The sequence below is a fragment of the Euleptes europaea genome, chromosome 2 (genome assembly GCF_029931775.1).
Source record: "Euleptes europaea isolate rEulEur1 chromosome 2, rEulEur1.hap1, whole genome shotgun sequence".
Taxonomy (NCBI): Eukaryota; Metazoa; Chordata; class Lepidosauria; order Squamata; family Sphaerodactylidae; genus Euleptes; species Euleptes europaea.
The window spans coordinates 21,529,388-21,549,142 of NC_079313.1; the positions used below are offsets into that span (position 1 = coordinate 21,529,388).

The 19,755-nt window shown below is 47.7% G+C and overlaps 2 protein-coding genes across 2 annotated transcripts in view; both read left to right on the forward strand.

Annotated features, from left to right (window-relative positions):
* The window catches only part of LOC130473167 (ADAMTS-like protein 2), a 35,350-nt gene extending 19,207 nt beyond the window's left edge, over positions 1 to 16,143 (forward strand). The window contains exons 10-18 of the mRNA XM_056844697.1: positions 1,569 to 1,989; positions 3,494 to 3,600; positions 6,652 to 6,778; positions 8,254 to 8,467; positions 9,683 to 9,838; positions 10,562 to 10,732; positions 12,660 to 12,836; positions 14,463 to 14,607; positions 15,987 to 16,143. Coding sequence (XP_056700675.1) covers positions 1,569 to 1,989; positions 3,494 to 3,600; positions 6,652 to 6,778; positions 8,254 to 8,467; positions 9,683 to 9,838; positions 10,562 to 10,732; positions 12,660 to 12,836; positions 14,463 to 14,607; positions 15,987 to 16,105 — 1,637 coding nt within the window. The 3' untranslated portion in view covers positions 16,106 to 16,143. The remainder of the gene's footprint in view (positions 1 to 1,568; positions 1,990 to 3,493; positions 3,601 to 6,651; positions 6,779 to 8,253; positions 8,468 to 9,682; positions 9,839 to 10,561; positions 10,733 to 12,659; positions 12,837 to 14,462; positions 14,608 to 15,986) is intronic.
* The window catches only part of LOC130473929 (E3 ubiquitin-protein ligase RNF146-like), a 171,912-nt gene extending 155,359 nt beyond the window's left edge, over positions 1 to 16,553 (forward strand). Inside the window, exon 2 of the mRNA XM_056845576.1 lies at positions 16,542 to 16,553. The gene's annotated coding sequence lies outside the window, so the exon portion shown is untranslated. The remainder of the gene's footprint in view (positions 1 to 16,541) is intronic.
* Positions 16,554 to 19,755: the final 3,202 nt, after the last annotated feature.

Genomic DNA, 19,755 nt, shown 5'->3' on the forward strand with positions numbered 1-19,755 from the left:
CTCTAGTTAAAGGGACTAGGTGAGTAGGTGATGTGAAAGTAGGAGAGCTGCTGCCAGTCTGAGTAGACAATACTGACTTTGATGGACAATGGTCTGATTCAGTATAAGGCAGTTTCATGTGTTCATGTGACACCTTCCAGTCCAACATTAAGCCACATTTGCTACAACACTACATCTAGAAAATTCAAAATCTGTATTCAAATTATGGAGTCATCCTTATTTACATATTGCATTATTCCTGATCCAGCAGGCAACATTTGTGTGTGTGTGGGGCTGGTCATTGGAAAAGTGGCATTTGCTTTGTCAATGAGTAGGAAAGTCGCAAGAGACCTAGTGTGATTAGATGAAGAGCAGCAGAAATTTTATGTATAAATGGAGGCAGTGAAAGAGAGGCAAGTAGCAATTATGGCCAAAATGTTAATGTAAATATTTGGAAAATTCAAAAGTTGTGATCCAGTTAATTGGAATCCTTGTCACAAAATTTAGTCACTGATGACACCTGGACACGTTCCTACCACCTGCTCCCTCACCAGTTTGAGCAAAGATTTGGGTTTTCTTGCTCTTTAGGGGTGTTAACTATTTTAACAAAATGTGGGACTCTCCAACCATGAGTGTTGGAATAAATTTTTGTTAGTTGTGCCACACGACTCCCATTTATTTATGCATGCACACCTGTTCACCAAAATCTGAAATTAACCCTAAATCATCAATATTTACCTCATATGTGCTGAAATGTTATTTGAAATACAAATATTAAAGAATCACATGTGCTCAGCTTTACAATTTAAGAAACCGAGTTTGTATTTTGCATTCTTAATAGACTGACTTGTGAATTCTGAAGTGGTTTTTCTAGCCTTCACTTGCACGTTGTCAAATTTATATCCACAATAATAAAAAAAACCACATTCCTATTTAGATTACTATTTAGATACTACTATTTAGATGCTGTCTGATATTAGATCACATAGAAGCAGTGGACTTGTGAGGACTCACCGGGGGGGGGGCATCTTATTTTCCCCATATCCCCCTAACTACACTACTTTCTCTTTCTCTCCCCCAGCAGCCCCCACAGATTCTCCCCTTCTCTGCTTTCTTATTTACTTCCATTACACACATTCACTAATCTACCTTTATCTGCTCCCCCAGCCTTTAGCTTTTCTCTCTTTCCTCCTCTCTGGAAGCCTCTCCCTTTTTTAATCTCTCCCACCCACCAAACTACATTTTTCTGTTCTCCTCCACTTCAGCTTCTCCTTCTCTTTTCCCTGTACCCTGCTTCCTTCCCACCCTTCCATCTTTTATCCTTTTCAGTCTCCATCCCCATTGGGTAGATTTTTTGATCCACACTTTATGATCTGGTTCAGAAGCAGATGTAATGATGATGGAATTGCCAATATGTTCAATCGTATAAGAAGAACAGCCTTGCAAATATATACCGTCAAATGAGTATCAATTCCGTTTCTTCTTTGCGGGAAAAAAGCTTTTAGTTGGAAAGGTGGTCAACTGAGAGTGGTTAGTGATGGAATAGTTTCCAGAACAACTCCAGCTCACTGTCATCTGTTTTCTTTTAGCGCTCAGACTCAACCAGATCACAATCAGCACAGCTGTCCCTCATGGCGCAGCCAGGCCTGATCTAGAAACTGGCAGGATCGGGCCATCCAGGCTGCGTCTCTTCAAGAAATTGTGTCTTCGGGACCCACAAAATGCTGCTTTTTGTAGGGAATTGCACTACCTAGTGGTCAAGCTGGGAAGAAAGAATTCAACAGTGGGGTTTTGGAGTGACCCCTTAGTAGAATGGCCAGAAGGACTGCGCAAGCGGCCAGCAAATGAGAACTTTCTAGAAAGCACGAATGCTGAGGCGTACACAGTGGATGAGGCAACCAACGACACTGTGATGACGACATCTTCCAAACCCAGTTCCAAGTCCAACCTACATACTGGTTTTGGGAACAAACCCCTGTCAGAACCTCTGCAGTCTCCTGGTACTGAAAGGTAAGATAGAAATATATTTCCTAGGGAAGAGCATCTAACAGCACATTCCTCAAATGGGTCGGCGGCCGCAGCAAAAGGCCTTAGGAGGCCAAGAAAGGCTGGCGCAGGGGCCCACGCACGCCGGCGTGAGTGGCCCCAGCACCAGCATGCAGGCCTGGCTGCTGGTCCCTGGCCGCCGCCATGGCGGCGCTGGGCCCAAATGCCACCTCAATCTCTGGCCGCCGGCACAGTCTACGGCAGCAAGCTGGGAGGCATTCCTGGGGTGTAACAGCGCCTCGAGAGCCGTTCCCAGGGTGTTCCGGCGCCGGCCGTTTTGGCTTAGGAACGCCCCTTTTTTATTTTGTCAAGATACGCGTATCTCCCGTGCAACCCTATGAGGGTTGCATGGTTTTTTTGTGCTGGGCGGAGGCACCTGGATCAGTTCCACCTGGAGTAAATGTCAGCTCTGGAGGGTAGCCTTTATGGCAGTGTTTCCCGACGTGTGGGTCAGGTTCCAAAAATGGGTCGTGAAGCCTCTGAAAGTGGGCTACAGGCCCTCGGCCTTCCAGGTGCTCTCTTTTTTAATTTTGCAGTTTGGAAACCAAGATCCAACCCTAGAAACAGTATCGTCTATGTCAGGGGTGGGGAACCTTTTTTCTGTCAAGGGCCATTTGAATATTTATAACACCATTTGCGGGCCATACAAAATTATCAACTTAAAATTAGCTGCCCAAGCCCCAAGCAGGCAGCTGCCCTGGTTGACACCCCCCCCCCCGGTTGACAAAGGGTTAACACAGTTTCTTGGGCGGTCCTAGCAGCTCCATAGCTGACGACTCTTCTGCAAGGGGGGGAAAAGGTTCCTTTTATTGGCAAAACAAACTCACATCCGCCTTGAATAGAGGCTATTCCTGTCCGCGGGAGGGGGCCGATCGCCAATCTTAGATCCTTCTGAGCTAGAGATCTGCCAGGACCCACAAAACGCCGCTGGGTTGCCTCCTAAGCCCGGCGCAGGCATTCCTTTCAGGAATGCGCTGTAATTGTCCTCCTAGGGGGCAGATATGTTGAAAAGAGATTTTGTGGAAGGTCCCTCTGTCCCTATGGAAGACCAGCTTCCTCTTAGCTTCATAGTTTGGATGACCGACAGACATACCAGCAAATTGAATCCAGGCATTCCCCTCCTCCATGTTTCAGGCAGATTGTTTACCTGTTCATCTTTCTAAAGTACTGTACATACATTTATCCTTCAGAGTACAGAACTTCTCCAAGGACTGATTTATTTCTTGTGAAAATCTCCTGGGTCTCAGCCCCACTGAATGGGAATTAGTGGTCGAAACCATCACTTTGTCGAGAGGTTCACTAAGCAACTGACTTTTTGCCACACACACAGGCTGCTCAGGAACGATATAGTAACACCAGAGGACCCTTTCTGTCCCCCCCTAAGTAACCAACAATGGCTAGCAAAACCTTTATTTCTCACAGCCGACCATTCATCTGTGTGTTCACCCAAACTCTTTTTCTCCCACAGCAATGACTTCGAGCTGAACCCCCTTGGCCACGATGACATCAGCCTGGCTGACATGTATCGCTGGAAAGTATCGGCCTATGCGCCTTGCAGCTCCACATGCACCTCGGGTAATTTCCCCGGGGATGGTATATTGGTGGGAATGGGTGGCCTCAAAAATAAGTGTTGCTTCAGTTTGTCCAGCTTGATCGCAACCAGAAAGAAGAGTTGGTTTTTATATGCCGACTTTCTCTACCATTTAAAGAAGAATCAAACTGGCTTACAATCACTTTCCCTTCCCTTTCCCACAACTGACACCCTGTGAGGTAGGTGGGGCTGAGAGAGTTCTGAGAGAGCTGTGACTAGCTCAAGGTCACCCAGCTGGCTACACGTGCAGGAGTGGGGAAACCAACCCGTTTCACCAGATTAGCGTCCACCGGTCATGGGGAGGAGTGGGGAATCAAACCCAGTTCTCCAGATTAGAGTCCACCACTCCAAACCACTGTCTTAACCACTACACCACACTGCCCCAAGGTCTTGCGAGGAACCATTTGTCAGGAGCAGGCCATGAGGATGGTATGTGGTAGTGTTGTTGTGCTGCTTCCAGGTGCTGTTGTGCTATTCTGTCCAAGGCCAGTCTAAGCCCCGTGTTTAGTCTTCATAGATTCCCATACTGTGGGAATCGCCGAGTGCTCCTTCCTGCCTGTTGGAGGGGGGGGGGTTGCCTGGGTAATCGGTTATCTCCTTTTCCTCTTCCATATATGATATGTGCCTTGCCTTTGACCCTTACTAGTGTCCTTTTGAATATGGCTTCTGAAACCTGTCGATTCTAACCAATAAAACTGCTTTCGTGGATTTGCCGTCTGCTGAAATCTGTTTATGGGTTTGCCGCAGGGCTAGAGCTTACACCATTGTGGAAATAGGTAACAGAGCACTGGCATGGTGGACTCCGGTTCACACCAGTGTATTTGCTGCCTGTATATTTACACTGTTTGATCCATCTTTGTACACAGGATCCTGAAATTCCACTTTATGCAGAGCCAGTCCACTGTTCCATTTAGCCCCATGTTGCCTGCTGTGACTGGCAACAGCTCTTTAAGGTCTTGGGCTGAGGCTGTGTCCTTGGCAATTGAGCTGGTAACATTCTATATACAGGCAATGTGATGGATGCTCCCTTTGCAATCTTGGCCTCTCTTTGCATCCATATGTACCCTTCAGCTGCCCAGGAACATTTCACCTGCTGCAGTGCACAAACACTTCATTGTTACTGGCTTGTATCCTCCCCACACCCTGACCTGGATGGCCCTGGCTAACCTGATCTCAGAAGCTAAGCAGGGTCGGCCCTGTTTAGTACTTGGATGGGAGACCACTAAGGCAGTCCAGGGTTGCTACACAGAGGCAGACGATGGCAAACCACCTCTGAACATCTGTTGCCTGGAAAACCCTATAGGGTTGCCATAAGTGGGCTGGAACTTGACAGCACTTTCCACCATCCACAGGGAGAGGCTGTGGCTCAGTGGTAGAGCATCTGCTTGGCGTGCAGAAGGTCCCAGGTTCAATCCCTGGCATCTCCAGTTAAAGGGACTAGGCAAGTAAGTGATGTGAGACCTTGGAGAGCCGCTGCTGGTCAGAGTAGACAATACTGACTTTGATGGACCAAGGGTCTGATTCAGTATAAGACAGCTTCATGTGTTCATGTTTTCTCTGCTCAACCAAGTTGAATGCCTTCCTCTGACTCAAGGAGCTTTTCTCCAACTGGTAGGATGCCAGCCATGATTATTTAAATGTATAGAATACAGGCCCTGACCTGGATAATCCAGGCTAGCCTGATCTCTTCAGATCTCAGAAACTAAGCAGGGTCAGCCCTGTTAGTAATTGGACGGAAGACCACCAAGGAAGTCCAGGGTTGCTTTGCAGAGGCAGGCAATGGCAATCCACCACTGAATGTCTCTGGCCTTGAAAACCCCGCAGGGGTCACCATAAGTCGGCTGTGACTTAACGTAAAAAAAAAGTATACAGGCTTTATTCTTAATAAATATTCTGGCCTTGACTACTTGTGTGGCACCGTCACTCAGAGCCTCAAGGAAGTTAAGAGAGAAAGAGAAAGAAAGAGAGAAGCGTGAATTACTTGTACTTCCTGATCCCAAAGCTACTGGGTCTTCCCCAAACGGTAAAAGCAAAGCAATATGTGTTCTCCTAATGGAGGGACACAATATGCATCTCCCTGTTGGAGGGTGTATCCTCTCTCCCCTTCAAATGAGTCCTGGAAGCACAGGGAAAAGGGGCTGGAGGAAGCCTCCAACACTTGTCATTCCATAGAATGTGTAAAACAGAATTGCTCAGGAGGATATTTTTATAAAGAGAATAGGGCTGTTGTAAATTAGAATTGTTCAGGAGGATGCTTTTATAAAGGGGCAAACATGCATGTAGTTTGTGGCGCTGTTTATCGTATGCATATTCTTGTTCTTACTGCGTTGTTTTCTATTTTTGTTGTCTCCTAGGGCTGGTGCAACAAATTGAGGGCCGGATAAACTTTCAACTATGTTATTTATATACAAATTAAAGAACATAGGGGACAAAACACAACCCTGCTTTACCCCCCCCCCTAAAAATTGGGATTTTATTAGTTAGAGAGCCAGATGTTGCCACTCTAATTAGAGCAAAATTATCCGTGTGCAACTCACGCAGTAAGAATAATAAACGCTTATCAATGTTCAGATCCACTAATTTTTGCCATAGTCGGTTCCTATCTATAGAATCAAACACCGTAGCCAGGTCGACAGATGCTACATATAGCACTTTCATTGGTCCGTTTATGCCCGAAAAGGCCAGTTGATGGAGCAATGTTTTCGAATTTCTCTAATCCAGTCTTTGCATTGCTTATATGTCATGTTTTATAAATTTTTTTGCACTTGTGATCCAGTATTATTACTCTGTTCATTGTATGTCCTGCACTGTTCCTATTGCATTGTTTTAAAATTCTGTGATGTGCTTTCATTCTCAATGAGAAAGGCAGATTATAAAGTAAAGTAAGAAGCACTTACAGGTAAAGCAAGCAAGTGCTTACGTTTCGCTTCTTCCTTGGAACAGTTTGAGCAGCTGCCAATGGAATCAGTCTTTTGGGCTGCTACTGGCCATGGGACACAGCCTGACTAAAAGGAAATTCTTTGATGTCCACTTAGGGATCAGTACCTCCTATGCCCTGTGCATCCGCTACGACGGCGTAGAAGTGGAAGAAGCATACTGTGATGTGCTGACCCGTCCGGAGCCCACTCATGAATTCTGTGCAGGCCGAGATTGCCAGCCCAGGTGAGTGGAATGAGCCAGCTGCTAGATCAGGGGTTCTCAAACAAGGGGGGAATTCCCCCCCAAGGGGGGAATTTTAGGGTCTGGGGTGGGGGAATTGGGACCACTATTCAGCAAAGTGTGATGTCCTGACTATTATGTACAATCTGTAAAATTGTAGTTTGTTTTTTTGAGTTAGACTATCTTGGGAAGGGGGGAATTATATTCTGAACAATAATGAAAGGGGGGAATGGAGCAAAAAAGGTTGAGAACTGCTGTGCTAGATCATCATCCAGAAATGGTTTGGGGTTTATTTCATTTTAATACAGAACGAGAATATCAGGCCTGCAGCTTGAGGCTGCCCAAAGACAGTTGCTGTGTGTAATATCTTTTTATATCCTTTTATTAATTATTTGCTTATTCAGTATATTTTTATCCCTTCCTCTCTCCAAGGAGTTTCAGGCCGAGTACCTAGTTCTCCTCTCCTCCATTTTATCCTCACAACAATCCTGTGAGGTGGCTTAGACAGAATGGTGGGGAAACGCTGTGGAAACTGGAAAGGGTTGTGGGATATTTTTTTAAAAACTCTGCACTGAAAGGAGACAAAAACAGTATTTAATTAATGGACAAGTAATTATCTCTCAGAGTCTTGAGTGGGAGATACCTTTTACTATTGAGTGTGAATAGTATAGAGGCCCCCTGTTAAGATGCCAGCCCATATCTCCTCTTGGATGATTCCTCTGCTCTTCTCCATGGAGTTGAATAGATACTTACATCTTCTTCAAGCTGATTCCTATCAGACCTCGTGGAGTAAACTGGTTGAATGTCGTATCCAGTCTTTAGGACTCTCTCTTCCTGATCTAAAGGAGCATGGGTCATGGGGCAGCTATTTCTTCAATCCTGAGCTGCTTGCAAAAACTAGATTATAGAAATGCTACAATAAGAGCATGTAGAGTATGCTCACCTCTATAAAAAGGTAAAGGTCCCCTATGCAAGCACCGGGTCCTTCCTGACCCATGGGGTGACGTCACATTCTGACGTTTACTAGGCAGACTTTATTTACAGGGTGGTTTGCCAGTGCCTTCCCCAGTCGTCTTCCCTTGACCCCCAGCAAGCTGGGTACTCATTTTACCGACCTCGGAAAGATGGAAGGCTGAGTCAACCTTGAGCCGGCTACCTGAAACCAACTTCCGTTGGGATCGAACTCAGGTCGTGAGCAGAGCTTGCAGTACTGCAGCTTACCACTCTGCACCACGGGGCTCACCTCTATACCTAGGTCTAAACTTGCCACAGTCCCTCCCAGTGTATTTTGATTTCCTGACAATCCCGCGATATGGACAATTATTTTTGCTGGCTAGACTGAACGCCATTCATCAGGGGTAGTTAAAAGGTTGTTTAAATAGGGTACCGTACTGCGATTCTTCTGCCCCGCCCTTCCAGGGACCCCAGACTAAGCTGTGTTTTGTCTTCCTCTGCCTCTCCCATCCCACCCTGTGGAGGTGGGAGACCAGCCGGTGGAGTGAGTGTTCCAGGACGTGCGGCGAAGGCTATCAGTACCGGACGGTGCGCTGCTGGAAGATGCTGGCCCCAGGCTTCGATAGCTCTGTTTATGACGACATGTGTGAGTCAGCTGGGCTGGCCAGGCCCATGGAGAGGAAATCGTGCGTGAACAAACCCTGTGGGCCACAGTGGGAGCTGTCAGAGTGGTCTGAGGTATGTGGTCCTTTGGCAGCGTTCAGCAAAAGAATGAGCCACACCGTGGGGGTGGGAAAAGGGTAAGGTAAGTAGCTGCCACGGCGGGAGGGATGAGCTGAATTGTATCAGCACCGGGCTTATGTTTAACCCTCCCCTCTCACTCATTTTCCCACAGTAAATTCTGCCCTCCCCGTAAGCCGCTATTTGCTCTGACAGGGAAATCTGTGGCGTGGATTATAGGTTTTATATCAGGAAGTCAGCAGAGGAGGAAAAGAGTTAACTCCCTCCTTACTCCCCACCCCACGACTGCAGTTCCAATTCAGCCCTCCCCCAGAAGCTGCTATTAATAGAAATAAACAAAAAATGGCTGTACCTTTAGACTCTCTTCAAACACAGGGTTAAGTGTCTCTCGTGGGCACGTGAGCAAGTAGGAGAAGGGAGGTGTCTCGTTGGCTTCCTCTTGCGCTTGTGGAACAGATGCTCAGGAGTTGAAACTCAGTCTACAGGCAGAACTCAGTTGGTAGACTTTGCAGAACAAATGCTGTATCACTTTGACCCACATGACATTCTCAGTATGTTTGACAGGCATGGGCTTGTATCCCATCTACTCCACTCAACTCAGACAAGAATGAAGCCTTCCTTCCAGTCTAAGGAAGCATCCTCCAATGGAACAGGCTTGGAAGATCCTCATAGAAGACCCTCTTCTTTAAAAGGAAGGTGCCTTAGGCTGGAAGGAGGGCTTCATATTTGGTTGAGCGGGGTGGGTAGGATGCAAGCCTTAGTCTTGGGTCCATGTTTTAGAGATGTGGGGCACCTGTCTTCTCCAGGATAAGCATTGAGAGCAAACATACATGTTTACATTAGGGAGGGGAGATATTAATTGGAAAAGCAAGGTCTGATTCCTTCCTCTAGTGTAGTGGTTTGGAGGGGTGGAGTCTGATCTGGAGAACTGGGTTGGTTTCCCCACTCCTCCACATGAAGCCAGCTGGGTGACCTTGGGCTAGTCACAGCTCTCTCTGAACTCTCTCAGCCCCACCTACCTCGCAGGGTGTCTGTTGTGAGGAGGTACTACCATTAGTCACCTCAGGAAGATTAGCTCTATTTCCTGAGCAGGATGAGGGGAAATGGTGCCTTACCCTTAATGTAAAAAACATTATTTCTTTACTCCTTGCATTTTTTTGTGTGTGTTTCCTTTCCCCTTTTGCCCCTTCTTTTCTCTTTCTGACTTTACAGTGTTCCGCTCGGTGTGGCGGCCCAGGGACCATGAAGAGGGCTGTGCGCTGCTCGGTAGAGCCACATCTGTGCAACGAGTCACTGAGGCCTGTCGGTGAGAAGGAATGCTCAGGCCCTCCCTGTGACCGCCACTGGACTGCTTCTGACTGGGGACCAGTGAGTCCAGATGCTTTGCAGTTTCCCATTTTAGAGGAAAAGACTGCATGGGGGGGGGGGGTTGCAAAGAAGGTTACAAGTTTGTTATTTATGGAAACTCATACTTCCTTCTAAAATACTGGTATATAAAAGTCAGTTCTCAAATTCTCTATGTCACATTCTTGCATAAGCATAATCAGAAAATACACTGTGTCTGGAGCGGACTCTGCCCATATATTATCATAAATCAGCCTAACTTTGTAAAATCTAGAGGCAGCGTGGTGTAATGGTTATGAGTGGTGGACTCTAATCTGGAGAATTGGGTATGATTCCCCACTCCTCCACATGAGCAGTGGACTCTAATCTGGTGAACTGGATTGGTTTCCCCACTCCTACATACGAAGCCAGCTGGGTGACCTTGGGCTAGTCACAGTTCTCTCAGCCTCACCTACCTCACAAGGTATCTGTTGTGGGGAGAAGAAGGGAAGGAGATTGTAAGCTGATTTGATTCTCCTTTAAAGATAGAGAAAATCAGCATTTAAAATTTTTCTCTCCCCCCACTACTTTTAAGAAACATTATCCAATCTTAGTCCCAGATTCTGAGTAGCTGCAAGGAATTCCAATAGCCCTACAACAAGTCAAAAGTCTTACAGTTATGTCCCGGCGAGTAGATGACCCTGCGTTCAGATTAGAGACTGCTGCATAACCACCGTTACCTCAAAAGGCCCCTTTGTTTCTCCCAAGTGCTCAGGTTCGTGTGGCGAGGGGCGGATGAACCGCTTCATCACATGCCGCAATTTGGAGGGGAAGGTGATCTTAGACTCCCAGTGCGATCCTGACACCAAGCCACTAGCAATTTATCCCTGTGGTGACAAGAACTGCCCTGCCCATTGGGTTGAGCAGGAATGGGATCAGGTATGTCCACACCATTCATGTTGGCAGGGACCTTGAACTGGCTGCTCTCAGCAATAAATAAATAAAAGCCTACTTGTTGACTAGCGGAGGGAGGGGAAAAAAAAGACAGTGATGTCTTCTACTGGTGGAAGAAAGTGCCATCAACTTACAGCCAACTTATTGGGACCCTGTACGGATTTGAAGGCAATAGACGATCAGAAGTGGTTTGCCATTGCCTGCATCTGCGTTGCAACCCTGGACTTCCATGGTGGTCTCCCATCCAAGTACCAGCGTGGTGTAGTGGTTAAGAGTGGTGGTTTGGAGCGGTGGAGTTTGATCTGGAGAACTGGATTTGATTCCCCACTCCTCCACATGAGTGGTGGAGGCTAATCTGGTTAACTAGATTTTTTCCCCCACTCCTCCACATGAAGCCAACTGGGTGACCTTGGGCTAGTCACAGCTCTCTCAGCCTCACTCACCTCACAGGTGTCTGTTGTGAGGAGGGGAGGGGAAGGTGACTGTAAGCCAGTTTGAGTCTCCCTTAAGTGGTAGAGAAAGGCAGCATATAAAAACCAACTCTTCTCCTGCTCCCATGGCCAATTCTGATTAGCTTCTGAGATCTGATGAGAATAGGCTAGCCTGGGCCTCATCTCCTCTGTTGAGTTACTGGGAAAGAATGACCTGTCCTTATTTTAATACTTTGCATGTTAATGGGTCCTAGTTTTGGGATGTTTGGGTATGTGTGTAAAAGAGAGAGATCAATATGAAGAATAAAAAGGGCGGCAAACCACACAATCTCCAGCATATTGAATGAGAGGTGAAGTGTAATAATATTTTTTTTAAAAAAAACCACATACAGCAGAAAGACATAATGGCTGGGATCCTAATCTTCCATTTCCACCACGCCATATGTTGCAGAGGCAGTGTGTTGCAGTGGAACGCATTCTGCCTGTGATAGTTATCTGCTCACACAAGACCCAGCATCTTGTAGCAAGAAGAAAGCATCTGGAACTGGAGGGACACGCTCCGCCATGGGAGACAGTACTGCAGAAATAGAAGAAAGGATCCTAGCCTCCCCCCCCCCCGAAGTGGACGCTTCCCCTGAATGCTGGCAGATGTGAGGGCCAGAGGCTGGTAGCATAGTCAAATAGCAGTTTGAGGATCAATACCAGGCAGTTCTAGGTCTGGGTCCAAAGTCAGTATCAGAAGCAAAGTCTATTCCAAGGTCAGGGCCATGACAGTCCTAATGTCAGAAGCAAAGTCCAAATTCCAAGTCTGCAGTCTAGCACTCCTTCTATGCTTGTGTAGGAGTGCTCTGACCTTTTGGTGCCTTTGCTCCAGTGGCTTTGGGGGCCACTCTGACACAGGTGAGGCCCCTGCTCTGGACAATTGTAGGCACGGGAAGGGGGGGAACTCCTCTTTCTGTGACTGCTCAGCCTGCTGCTTTTCCTCCCTTCCACTGCCTGCTGCTTCCAGGTCCTCCTCATCTGAGGAAGCCTCAGCAGGCTGCCCCATGACAGCGTTGATGAGCATCAAATAATTTTTATAAACAATAATCCCCAGTTACTGTACAGTTTGCCTTCCATTTCCTCTTGTGTTACACCCATTCAAACACAGTATATCTTGGGGAGAGGGGAGAGTTGCTGAATCAGTATAGGCTAGGTAAAGGTAAAGGTCCCCTGTGCAAGCACTGGGTCATTCCTGACCCATGGGGTGACGTCACATCCCAACATTTACTAGGCAGACTTTGTTTACAGGGTGGTTTGCCAGTGCCTTCATGTCGGGAGCAGAGTTTGGACTGCAGTACTGCAGCTTACCACTCTACGCCACGGGGCAATATAGGCTAGCAGGTTTTTAAAATCCCACCATGACGAAAATATTCTTGGCCTGCATGGTTCACTCTTTCTAGTGTGAGTGGCTAAACGGCGCCTCGCTTTGCCCATTCCAGTGCAACGCCACTTGTGGCCGAGGAGTCAAGACACGGACAGTGCTGTGTGCGGGGCTGGAGCACGGCGTGTACAGGGAGTATCCGGAGAAGCGCTGCGACGCCTTCCCTAAGCCGGAAGTGCAGGCATCTTGTTTCAAGAGGCCCTGTTCCACGTGGTTTTCCACCTCTTGGTCCCAGGTAAGGCCAAGTGGCCGTTGTCCACAAGGGGCGGTGGCATGACTAGATATTTTGGGTCCCAAGCAAGCCTCCTGCCCTGTGCCAAACTTGAGGGAGTTGGGAATGTTTAGCCTGGAGGAGAGGAGGTGGAGGGGGGACGTGATTGCTCTCTTTAAGTATTTGAAGGCCGTCACTTAGAGGAGGGCAGGGAGCTGTTCCTGTTGGCAGCAGAGGATAGGACTCGCAATAATGGGGTTAAATTGCAAGTGGAGAGGTAAAGGTAAAAATCCCCTGTGCAAGCACCGGGTCATTCCTGACCCATGGGGTGATGTCACATCCCGACGTTTACTAGGCAGACTTTGTTTACGGGATGGTTTGCCAGGGCCTTCCCCAGTCATCTCCCCTTTACCCCCAGCAAGCTGGGTACTCAATTTACCAACCTCGGACGGATGGAAGGCTGAGTCAGCCTTGATCCGGCTACCTGAAACCAACTTCCGTCGGGATCGAACTCAGGTCATGAGCAGAGCTTGGACTGCAGTACTGCAGCTTACCACTCTGCGCCACAGGGCTATTAAGAAAAAATTGTTTACAGTAAGAGTTGTTCAACAGTGGAATCAGTTCCTTAAGGAGGTGGCGAGCTCCCCCTCGCTGGCAGTCTTTAAGCAGAGGCTGGAGAAGCACTTGACAGGGTTGCTCTAGGCTGATCCTGCATTGAGCAGGGGGTTGGACTAGATGGCCTGTATGGCTCCTTCCAACTCTGTGATTCTATGATGTAACCAAAGCAAAACCATGAAATCGACCCATTCTCTTGCACACAAGCATCCCGCATGATACAAACCGTAAGCATCCTGCTGTGTTTGTCTCATTCACCTCTGCACAGACATCCATCCCCCCTCTCATTCACCTTCCCTGCTAGCATTTCAGCCTTTCAATTCTATGACGCAAGCACCATGAACGGGAACCCCCTCCTCCCCAGAAGTCAGAGTTTGTGGAGGAAGTCATACGCAAGAGAAAACAGCGCATGCAGAAGCAGCCTCACATGCGGACAGGCATTTTGGGCGCAGCTGCTGACCTGATCCGGCCATCAGAGCTCCTCGGTGCATGCCACTCCTCAGTGGTAGTGTTTGTGTGGTGCTCAGAAGAGGAGCAGGGGGCTCTATGGAGTCCTCTTGCCCTAAACAGACAATCAGCCCTATCCAACTGGAGCTGACATGGGGCACTTTCACACATGCCAAAGAATGCGTTCTCATTCCACTTTCAATGCACTTTGCAGCTGGATTTTACTGTTTGAAACGGCAAAATCCACTTGCAAACGATCCTTAAAGTGCATTGAAAGTGGTCTGAAAGTGCATTATTCAGTATGTATGAAAGCGCCCTAGGGCCACCTGTGGAAACCCCAGCTGCTGTGCTGTGACTGAAGCCACACACCCGAAACAGTCATATACAATGCATGGAAAATTGTTATACCAGCTTCATCAAAATCAGTCTAACTATGAATGGCTTACACATCTTACTTAGGCTGGGTCTTTGGACAGTCTGATGGAGAATAACATTCCACTTTTATGGGAAAGCTGCCTACATCCTCATTGACTACTAAATGGAACATTTGATGTGCTTGGGCTGGGGAATCTTTTCTTCCTTCCACAGTGCAGCAAGACGTGCGGCACAGGCTTGCGGGTCCGAGAGGTGAAATGCTACCAAGGAGAAGCCCTAGGACAAGGCTGCGATTCATCTTCCAAGCCTGAAGCCAAGCAGATTTGCCAGCTACAGCTGTGTCCTACAGATGCTCCAGGTAAAGAAGTGTGTTTCCTATGGGACATAGGGGTATATAGAGAGGGGTATTCATGGCTGCCCTGACCTGGATGGTCCAGGCTAGCCTGATCTCGTCAGAAGCTAAGCAGGGTCAGCCCTGGTTAGTATTTGGATGGGAGACCACCAAGGAATACCAGGGTTGCTGTGCAGAGGAAGGCACTGGCAAACCACCTCTGTTAGTCTCTTGCCGTGAAACACCCCCCCCCCAAAAAAAGGGGTCGCCATAAGTTGGCTGCGACTTGAATTGTAACCGTGTAAGGTAGGTCAGAAGTAACCCCATTTTGCAGGTGGTGTGGGCTGAGCTGAAAGGGAGTCATCAACGTAAAGCCTCCTAACAGCAGCGGAGAAAGGCAGCCTGGGGAGTTCCTGCTTTAGAGCTTAGACATGGGGAGGGGGTGGCAATTGGCATGTGACAAGGGTCATTTATGCATGGGAGTTTTATCTGAGGGTTTCTGCTCGCTGGACCCACACTGTTGGGAGTCTGCACCAGCAGTCACCAAGCTCAAATCAAGTCCCTGACTTTCTAAATGCTGCTTTGTAATTGGCTTACTTTGTAATGCATACTGTGAGAGACACCCCCCAAACAACCCAATTGCCAAATAAAAAAAGCATTTAAAGAAGAAAAAACAAAAAACAGAGCAATCTGAAAGGGGGGGGGGAAGAAATCCAAACCTAGTTTTTAAAAAGCCTTTCTTCTGTTCAGAAAGAGCTCTGAGGAAGCAGGAAGCATTTGAATCCCTGCCTCTTTACACGCTGCTTTGCAATTGGCTGTATGCGTTATGTGATAGAGACCAAGCTTGGTTGTCCCACGCTTTGCCTTATGCACGGGGACTTCACCCGGGCTGAGTTCAGGGGAGAGGGAAGAATCAGGTTAACAGAGGAACGGGAAGTCCCGGGATTTGTGTGGGCTGGCAGTGAGGTCATCTCTAATGGACAGAAAACTCATGCAAGGAACAGTCGAGACAGACTGGGGGCAAATGTGAGTAAAAGTACCCATGCATAAACGACCAAGAGCAACCATGTGTGATTTGTGAAAGTCTGCTTTTTAATCACAAAAGAGCATGCAGGTGAGGGGAGCTAAACCCTCACCAGTAGGTACCCAAAGCATTTTTCTTTCCACCTGATCTTCTTCTGGTACTGTAGTCAGATGGGGAGAAACATGCTTCGAGGAACAGAGTGTGGCAAAGTCAGGGGAGGGAGGAGGCAGAGTTTACCAGCCCTCATCCACACGTTCTGTTTTCTATGTGTGTATAAAAAAAGACTTCCCTCCTCGTTTTGCTTGTGAACAAATACACCCGGATGCCACTGTGATGCCCACTGTGGCCTCCAGTTCTTACCTCTTGTCCTGTTTCCCTCCAGATGAAGACTGTGAGGACAAAGCATCAGCTAACTGCGTGCTGGTCATGAAAGTGAAACTCTGTTCCCACTGGTACTACAGGAAGGCCTGCTGTAGATCTTGTAGGAATAAGGCACTCTGATTTCTTCCACCTGCCTTTTAAAAAAGTTTCCTGCTGGAAACGAGCAGTTCACCCTACGAAACAGATTTGGATTGAAATCCTCGTTCTGCACCAGAAGCGAAGCTGTCAACTCCATGGATCTCCATACCCATTTCCCCCCCAGAACATTACCTAGCTACTCAAATCTTTTAGACGACACTCAGGACCCTGTTCATGAGGACTTTTCAAAACAGGTCATACCACACATCCAGCCTCAGGACCCAATTTCAAACAGACAGACACGGGCATTTTGCCATTCTAAAAGAAACAGCCCAATTCCTTCTGCCCCCCCCCCCAACATCCTGGACTATTACCTTTCTCTTGAGTTATCTGAGCCACTTTCAGCCACCACCTTCCCGTAGCCAGTTGGCTGTCCCCTGTGGATGTCCACATCCTATTCCCTCCGCACAACAATGAGAACTCTGACTTCTGGAGAAAATACTGGTACTTAAGAGTCCCTCACATACGTTGCCTTGTGAAGTGGGTCATCTCAGGCACGGAGCTGGGGAAAGGAGCGCCTGGGGCAGGGGGGAGGGAGTGGGTGTACCACACGTGCTGGAGCCAGGCGCTCGGGCGAAGACTCATGCACCAGGCGGGGCACGCGGTGGCCACCCCTGCAAAACAAAAAGAGAGGGAGAGCAGCGGCTGGGCACTTCTTCTGCCTATGCCTGTGCTCCCCATGCCCACGCTGACGCCCCCTTCTCCTTGCGCCGGGGGCAAGTGCTCCCGCCAGACCCCCCAAGATCTGGCCCTGGATCATCTCAATATTGCAGATAAAGGAGAGGAAGGTGAGAAAAAGTGGCTTGCCTGAGGTAACTTAATGTGTTCATGGATCCAGAAGAAATAAGCCCCCAAGGTGTTGGTGGGGAGGCACTGTTGTACTGATTCTGCAAAGCCAGTGCGTATAGTATCCACATACAGCCCATATAATTCCTGTGGCATTCAGAAGAAGCATGGAGGCTAGGATGAACGGCACAATGGAGGACTCCCAACTCCCTTGCTTAAGAACATGGTGCCTTCTCTTTTTTTCAGCTGCGTCCAGCTTAGACTGTGGAACACAGGAAGGTGATTGGAAGAAAGTTGTAGCGGGGGGCAGGAGTTAGCTGTGTGAAACAATACTTTCAATAGATGTAGCACGTTGCCTGTGTTTAACAGCTTTTCATCCAGAAGATTACTGTTTTTTCCCCAAAAAATCACTTTCAAATAAAGAGAGCGAAATAAACACCTGCTTTGCGAGAAAGTGAAGCGATTGATGGGGCCGTGAAAGGGCCTGGGCAAGTAGCTGAGCTACGAATAGCAAGCTGTGGCAGCAGGACATGTGGGATTGTGGCCGCCAGGGGATTCCTAGGAGGGCAGACCCACCCAATGCTCTTGCAACCATTTGGTGTGGGATGCTTGTAACACTCCTAGCCCCACTGAGGGATAAGGGGCACATGCACAGTTGGCTTTTTATGCATACACCTCACACAGTCTGATTGGGTTTAAATAGGTTTTTCTCCCACCCATAATATCACCAGAGGGCTTCTTTCAGACTTGTTTTTAAATTGGCAATTGCTAATGAGCGATAGCCCTGATCTGGATAGCCCCAGGTTAGCCTGATCTTGTCAGATCTCGGAAGCTAAGCAGGGTCGGCCCTGGTTAGTATTTGGATAGGCAACCTCCAAGGAATACCAGGGGTGTGACGCTGAGGCAGGCAATGGCAAACTACCTCTGAACGTCTCTTGCCTCGAAAACCCTACACAGTTGCCATAAGGCAGCTGTGACTTGAGGGCACAGATGCACACAATGAGCGATTGCTTCTCTGAATTCCCAACTGTTTTTTTAATTAAAAATTTGGGGGGCTACAGACTTGCTTAAAAAACAACAACTGGAAGACTTGGTCTAGAAACTTCTTTAAGATACAGGCCTTTTTGAGCCACAGTATTTTTTAAAAAATGAAAGCTGGGAATTCAGAGAAGCCGGTAGATTATGTCAGTTATCATCAAAACGTTCATCCCCATCAGTACATTTGCAATTGTTATATTAAAAAAACAAATCTCAAAAGTCTTCCAGTGGGGGGACGGGGGACGGCAGGGGCTGCTGAGTAAGTGGGAAACTTATGTGGAAGCAGCCATGATTCACAACCTATATAAATCAGTCATAAACATGATATTTTAAAGAAAAAGCCTACCATTTGGTGTTTGTCTCAGTAGTCCTTAGCAATGTTCATAGCTACTGATCTGTTTGGCTTGGCGGTGTTTGGGCAACTGTGTAGTTTGGGGGCAGGGAGAGATTTAAATGTTTTCAGGCATGCAAATTATTTGGTGCCAACCCCCCCCCAAAAAAACCCCAATGATCGGCTTCTGTCTGATCATCATAGTCAAAACAAAGCAAGTTAAATTGTTGAACACGTTCAATGCAAAATTCATGGCATCCTGACTCGAGCGTGCTCACAAGACAAGGGTCCCAGCCTTGGTCAAGAAGATTTTTGGTTTCAGCTCTAGAGTTCATGACAGGCGTAACGAAAGGCATCAAGCAGCCAACTTAGTATTCCAAAGTCCATTATTTATTTTTCTTGATAACTTCCAGCCTGGTTCCATAGCTGAGCGACAAATAAAAGATGTTAAAAATCAAACGACAGATCTGACGTACACAGATGAGTACAATCGGGGTAACAGAGCAGGCCTTTCGGTTGTGTTCCCAGTGCTCCAGCTGCCAAATGATGACTTCCACTCTGATGGTGTTTTACCCCTTCCCCCCTGCCCCATGCTTACAGAGCCAGTGTCAATCTTTTCCTTCTGCAGACGAGGAGGGGAAGAATCAGTACATTGAGCAGAGAAGTCTCAGCTTTGGCTTGGAACAAAAAAGAGGGGCACGCCCATACTTTATTTGTGCAGGGAGTACATTTCCAGTGTTTGTACCCTTTGGTGTAGCATCTTAACACTCCGGTGTGGTTTCAACAGTGTCAAGGGCGGAGCAATGCATGCTGGGATATTCTGGTCCCTCCTCCAGGAGACGCCCGCTTCTCTTTGGGAAGATGGCATTTATGAAGGCGTCGTCCTGGGACGTTCGTTACCCCTTCAGAAGTCTGCCCGTGAGGGAAAATTTCAGTTTCAAAACGGACAATGTTTATAGCCGGCCCCACACTGTGATACTGTAAGCTGATTTAGTGAATCTGGACCCACACTAAATCACCAGTTTATTTTTGAAATTACTATTGGAAATGGCAAGCAAGCTTCCTCGGCAGTACTTTGGTGCTGGACGGAAACTAATCTGGAAGATCCAGGAATAGTTCCAAGTATAATTAAACCCCATTTTAAACTGCTCCTTCTGAGTTTCAAACTGTTCTTGTCAATCGGTCGAAAGGCCAAACTACATATTAAGAACTGTGGCAAGTCAGATCCAGGTTTCCTGGACCCAACCTCCTTTCCCCACAATCACACGGATCTGTGGGGAGAGGAATTTGTAAAACCCACAGGGGTCCAATTGGGCTCAGGACAGCAGCATTGGGATAGGGGAGTGGCTCCTGCCTTCCCCATGCCACCTTCCTGAGCCAAAAGCCCCTGAGTAGTAGTGGGGCGAATTCCTCTCCCAAGGCTGTTTTGACTCAGGAAAACAGTGCAAGGGGAGGCTATCATCCCGAGCCGAATCGG